The 6,214-nt window shown below is 49.1% G+C and overlaps 1 protein-coding gene across 1 annotated transcript; it reads right to left on the bottom strand.

Annotated features, from left to right (window-relative positions):
* Positions 1 to 3,452: 3,452 nt before the first annotated feature.
* Positions 3,453 to 5,814, bottom strand: LOC123082544 (sugar carrier protein A-like). The gene is made up of 3 exons (XM_044504861.1): positions 5,343 to 5,814; positions 4,759 to 5,075; positions 3,453 to 4,641 (listed from the first exon to the last, which is right to left on the bottom strand). Exons 1-3 carry the CDS (start codon positions 5,482 to 5,484, stop codon positions 3,556 to 3,558), a joined length of 1,545 nt encoding a protein of 514 aa, XP_044360796.1. The 5' UTR covers positions 5,485 to 5,814; the 3' UTR covers positions 3,453 to 3,555.
* Positions 5,815 to 6,214: the final 400 nt, after the last annotated feature.

Raw genomic sequence — 6,214 nt, 5'->3', positions numbered from 1 at the left:
TTTATGTCTCGACCATTTCGAGACTCCTCGTCATGTCCGTGATCACATCCGGGTCTCCGAACAAACTTCGGTACATCAAAATGCATCAACTCATAATATAACTGTCATCGTAACCTTAAGCGTGCGGACCCTACGGGTTCGAGAACAATGTAGACATGACCGAGACTCGTCTCTGGTCAATAACCAATAGCGGAACCTGGATGCTCATATTGGTTCCTACATATTCTACGAAGATCTTTTATCGGTCGGACCGCATAACAACATACGTTGTTCCCTTTGTCATCGGTATGTTACTTGCCCGAGATTCGATCGTCGGTATCCAATACCTAGTTCAATCTCGTTACCGGCAAGTCTCTTTACTCGTTCCGTAATACATCATCCCGCAACTAACTCATTAGTTGCAATGCTTGCAAGGCTTAAGTGATGTGCATTACCGAGAGGGCCCAGAGATACCTCTCCGACGATCGGAGTGACAAATCCTAATCTCGAAATACGTCAACCCAACATGTACCTTTGGAGACACCTGTAGAGCACCTTTATATTCACCCAGTTACGTTGTGACGTTTGGTAGCACACAAAGTGTTCCTCCGGCACACGGGAGTTACATAATCTCATAGTCATAAGAACATGTATAAGTCATGAAGAAAGCAATAGCAACATACTAAACGATCGGGTGCTAAGCTAATAGAATGGGTCATGTCAATCAGATCATTCAACTAATGATGGGATCCTGTTAATCAAATAACAACTCTTTGTCCATGGTTAGGAAACATAACCATCTTTGATTAACGAGCTAGTCAAGTAGAGGCATACTAGTGACATTCTGTTTGTCTATGTATTCACACATGTATTATGTTTCCGGTTAATACAATTCTAGCATGAATAATAAACTTTTATCATGATATAAGGAAATAAATAATAACTTTATTATTGCCTCTAGGGCATATTTCCTTCAATTCTAACTCCCAAATTTGTTGTTCCAGTTCATGGGTATACAAAACTTCTATCCTGAACTAGAACAATAAAATCTGATTCTAAAGATCAACAAGATAACAACATTTAGTACATATTTATCAACACTCACTTTCATGTTACAACATACTTCATACACAACAGAATCAAATAGATCAGTTCATGCATCATAGAATTTTATGAAAAAGTGAGAAAAATTTCACCGCTTTGGACGCTTTGGTGCCCTTTTCACTGGTGGGGTCGATTTGTTCCTCGCAGAAGCAGGAGCAGCCGGACTCTGCCGGGTGCTGGCCACCGCTGTCGCGCCTCCACGGCCACGGCCACGACCCACCTTGTAACCGGGCGCAGATGAGTTGGAGCGGCGCCCGGGATTCTGCCCCGTTGAAGGTGGTTGGAGACGCATGTTCTTGGAGGTAGACGAAGGCGTCGGCGTCCGCACCAGAGAACCACTCCCGCCGGCGCCATCTTGTCCGAGATCTTCCTCATCCACGAGTGTTGAGGTTGAGCGGACGAGGTCCCCATCCGCGCCGAAGTAGTGGGCCTCCTCGACATCCTCTGGACCGCTCTCCATCCGCGCCGAAGTTGAGGCTGGGAGGTGCTTCGTTTACTCCGGCGGTTGAGATGGAAGAGCTGTGGCAACGACAAGCGAGATGAGTGGAGGAGGCGATGTGGAGGGAGGAGATGTGGAGACGAGGGAGATGGCCTGGTGCCCTGACCTGGCAGCCGCAGCGGCCGGCGGCCGGTGGCGGGGGCAGCCACCTAGGGTTGCAGCCCGAGTGAGAGAGATGGGTGTGACGGCGTGATGGGGTGAGGGTGAGGGGTCGAGGGGCGGACAGGGTTTTGTGCGCTGCGGGCCTGCGGGGGCTAGGGTTGCGGCCACTGGGTGCTTAGGCTAGGGTTTTTTTCTTTTTCTAGTGAATGACATAGGGGGCCTACATGTAAGATGTAGTAACATGCGGGTAGGCGGGTAGACGGGTATGGGTATTGCATTCCCGTACCCATACCCGGCTTACCCGATGGGTATAGATTTTTCTCATTTAAATACCCATGGGTATTTTATTTTGCCATACCCTTACCCTAATAGGGTTTTTACCCGTCGGGTTAGTGGGTAACGGGTACCCATTGCCATGAGGAGCTACATTTCCATTGCTTTGTGCCTAATTTAACATGTTGTTACGCTACTATACAATAGTAATGAGATTATGTTGTCGGTTACTTATAACTAATTGTTGGCATTCTTATTTTCATATGTAAGAATTTTTCAATGGGATATGCTTCATCGCAGGTGATATTGATGAAGGAAAAAGAGACAAGAGAAGCGCTTAGCTAAACCATTCGGGCTTGAAATTGGTTTTGCATCTACGGAAGTCATGGTAAAGTTAAGTTAAATCTTTCACTTGCTCACCATGTTCGTTTGGTCTGTATTACTTTTCTAACATAACAAAAATGACTATTGTCAAGTTTTAGCTATCCCGTTAAGTCGATCTCAATCAATATCTCTAGATACATCACTGAGATTAGCATTATCATAATAGGTTCATCTCTGGAAGTGAGAGATCTCTCTCTTAGTATCAGAAAATGAAGACCTGAAATGTATTTTCTTCATGCGTTCTTCGAACACACTAACAAAGATACTCGGTCCATTTGTTTCAGGCATAGCTTTTGGTAAATAAAATTTTCAGTTCAAATTCTTGTTTTGACATCCGTGTAAATATTTACATATTAATGATGGCAATATCATGTTGATGGAAAAGAAAACAAATATGTGCTATGGTGTATCTTTCTTGCACTGCTTGGCCCTTGGATGTAAAAGGACATATAAATAATTCCATAACATTGGTAGGGTTGAACACTTGTTTAAAACATTATGACAATGAAAATAACACGCACGTATATGTTGATCCTCGTCTTTTCTTCTAAGTTGATGGATAGTAGTGCCAAACGAAAACACCACCACTGCATCTTCGTCATGGCTGCCAAATGTTAGAGAATGCTATAGTTTGTTCCATGGCACTTCTTCTTCGTTATCAGTTCACCATCTCTACGCTGGCGGGAGCCATGGAGGTAAATGGAAAGTAAATGACTTGCGAAGGGTGTATAAGGAGATGCGAATGGAAAAGAGATGAGTGGAGTGTGTGTTTGGAGATGTCAACGAAAAGGAACTAGAGGGTGTATGGTCAAGAAGAGGAATGGAGCCAATCCTATGTTTGTCACAAGACATGGTGAACATTTGGTTGATGCCCATCCCCCAAAAGAAAAGAAATATATTTGCTTGGTGCATTCGAATATATTTTATCTCAGGCTGGAACAGTGTTGTTTGGGTGCACGTTGATCATAATGGAGATGGAATTGGAATGTAATCACCACAAAGTTGGATTCTTGCCTTGTGTATCCTTTTTTGGTACTCCCACCGTCTCGAATTGCTCGTCGCATAAATGGATAGAAATGGGTATATCTAGAATTAAAAATGCGTTTAGATACATCCATTGCTACAACAAGTAATTTCGGACGGAGGGAGTATATTTTATACAAATGTCACTTAACAAATGTCCCGCAGCAACGCAGGGGCATTCACCTAGTCACTTAACAAATGTCACTTGGTCCCAAGCCGTTCTCGAGCGGCATCGTTGGCATTGCTGGCATGATGATCTTCCAGAACCAATGCTTGCTCCAGAGCATCACCATCTCCTCGATGGGCACGCCCTTGGTCTCCGGCAGGAAGACATAGACGAAGGCGGTCATGACGGCTATCCAACCAGCAAAGAAGATGAAGATGGCGAACTTGAAGGCGCAGAGCAGCGACAGGAACAGCTGCGCAATGACGAAGGTGAAGAAAAGGTTGACGGCCACCGTGATGCTCTGCCCCGCCGACCGCGTCTCCAGCGGAAAGATCTCGCTCGGCACCGTCCACCCAAGCGGACCCCACGACCACCCGAACGCGAGCATGAAGAGGCAGATGACGAACACCACCACGATCGAGCAGCTCCGGGACAGCTGCTTGTCCGCACCGAACTTTACCCCGAGGATCGCCGCCACGATCACCTGGCAAACGATCATCTGGATGCCGCCGCTGATGAGGAGCTTCCTCCTCCCCAGGCGATCGACGGTGGCGATGGAAATAATGGTGGAGAACAAGAGCACCGCGCCGGTGAGCATGGAGGAGTAGAGGGACCAGCTGGCGCCGAAGCCCATGCTCCGGAACAGCACCGGCGCGTAGAACAAGATGGAGTTGATTCCCGTCAGGATCTGGAACGCCGGCATGCACACGGCCATCACCAGCTGCGGCCGGTTACGTCGCTCAAGGATGTTCCGGAACGGGTGCGTGATGGTGTTGGCGAGTTCACTCGCCTCCGCCATGTCTGTGAACTCAGCGTCGACGTCCGCGGTGCCGCGGATCAGCTCCAGCACGCGCCGGCCCTCCTCAACGCGCCCGCGCTCGATGAGGCTGTTGGGCGTCTCCGGGAGGAGGATCCCGCCGATCGTCATCAGCAGTGCTGGCGCCGCGACGAGGCCCAGCGAGAGGCGCCACCCCCACGGTTTGATTTTCTGCGTGCCGTAGTTGATCATGTTGGCCGAGAAGATGCCAAGCGTCGTCGCGAGCTGGAACATCATGTTGAGCCCGCCGCGCAAGTGCGCCGGCGCCATCTCCGACAAGTAGAGCGGCACAGCCTAATTGATCATGACACATATATAACAAGAATTTTGTAAGCTGCAATTTACAAACACATGGAGTACATACATGCAATAGCTAACTCTGCGTATGCGTGAGCTTAATTAGTTACACACCTGATTGCCGAAACCGATGCCGACGCCAAGCATGACGCGGCCAAGGATGAGAGTTGTGAGGTTCACGGCTGCGGCGTTGAGGGCCGCGCCGATGAGGAAGCTGATGCCGCCGCAAATAATGCTGGCGCGGCGGCCGTAGTTCCTTGTCACCGGCGCAGCCGCAAGTGTGGAGACTTGCCCGGCAAGGTAGAGGATGGAGGTGAAGGCGGAGAGAGCCTGGTTGTCGTACTTGCAGTAGTTGTTTAGGCTGGCCGAGTTTTTCCGCCGGAACACCACCGGGAAGAACCTCTCGAGGAACGGGTCCATGGTGTTCACTCCTGCAGCCAGCAATTAGATTCTACTACAAACAAAAGGAGAGGGAGGAGCATCGCAAAATCTAAAAAGAAGCGGCCATTAAAGCACAAATCTTCTAGTAACTAAGAATAATAATGGAGCGGCCCCCTTCAGGTGCATGCTTTCCTCAATCGAATCGACCGTGCATGCAACCATTGAGGAAGTCGGAAATACCGTAGAGTATATAGCTTCTCACTGTGGTGTAGATGCATGCAGCATGCAGCATGCGAGGCGAGTTGGTGCGTGCTTACCGGAGATGCCGATGTCGTAGCCGAAGATGGAACCCCCGATGGCGGCGACGATGCACGCCATGGCGACGGCGAACGTCATGTGCCCCTTGTACTCCGCCGCCCTCTCCTTCTTCACCCCCAAGGGAGCCATGCTGCCAGCCATCTCCTGATCTCCGGGAATTCAAGTCAAGCGAGTCTTAATTAGGGAACAAGCACAGCTCTCTACCAAACACACGGCGCGCGCTACCTTTTATAGCGGAGCGACAGCAGTGGCATGGGCAAGTGAGTGACATCAGATGCTAGCGACGCCGACCAGGCCTCGTGTCCACCAAGCTACAGCCGATAAGCAAGCGCACGATGTGACGCCGCTAGTCTGCCTCACGTCGTCGACCTATATTCTTCACCTTTGCTGTTTGCCCTGTGTCTGACTGACAGTCTGTTGTTGGGTGTTGGCACAGGCGCACGTACGAGGTAACTGCGTCCAATTGCTTTCCGGCCGATCGAGCATAAACACGATAGTACGTACGCAATAACGAGACAGTTAGGGAGGTCTCGATTGATTCTCAGGTAGAAAACTAGTACATGCACGTACTCACCGCCTAGATTGATCGTACAATTAATTCAACGAGACACCACGCACACGTCACAACACACGAGTTTGATGTGTTCTACTCCCCCCGTTCCATATGCCACCATTGTATGGGCTCCCAAGCATCGCTGCTTTCTTCGCCTGGAACATCTGGAACGAGCGAAACCGAAGAATCTGTCAAGACCTTTCTTCAACTGCTGATATGGTGGCTTGCTTAGTCAGGCCTGACTTAACATACCTGGACTTGGCTTTTTCGAGGCCTCTAGCTATGTAATTCTGTTCTTTTTCTCTTTTTGTCTGCCCT

Source organism: Triticum aestivum, chromosome 4A, assembly GCF_018294505.1.
Source record: "Triticum aestivum cultivar Chinese Spring chromosome 4A, IWGSC CS RefSeq v2.1, whole genome shotgun sequence".
Taxonomy (NCBI): domain Eukaryota; kingdom Viridiplantae; phylum Streptophyta; class Magnoliopsida; order Poales; family Poaceae; genus Triticum; species Triticum aestivum.
Note: the sequence above shows the minus strand (reverse complement) of the source record. Positions and strands in the feature narration are given on the sequence as shown.

Excerpts from the sequence above, each read along its gene's own strand:
- LOC123082544 (XM_044504861.1), bottom strand. The coding sequence starts at position 5,484 with ATGGCTGGCAGCATGGCTCCCTTGGGGGTGAAGAAGGAGAGGGCGGCG. Across the intron at positions 5,076-5,342 it reads CTACGACATCGGCATCTCCG|GAGTGAACACCATGGACCCG; the intron begins GTAAGCACGCAC and ends TGCTGGCTGCAG. Across the intron at positions 4,642-4,758 it reads GCATCGGTTTCGGCAATCAG|GCTGTGCCGCTCTACTTGTC; the intron begins GTGTGTAACTAA and ends ATGATCAATTAG.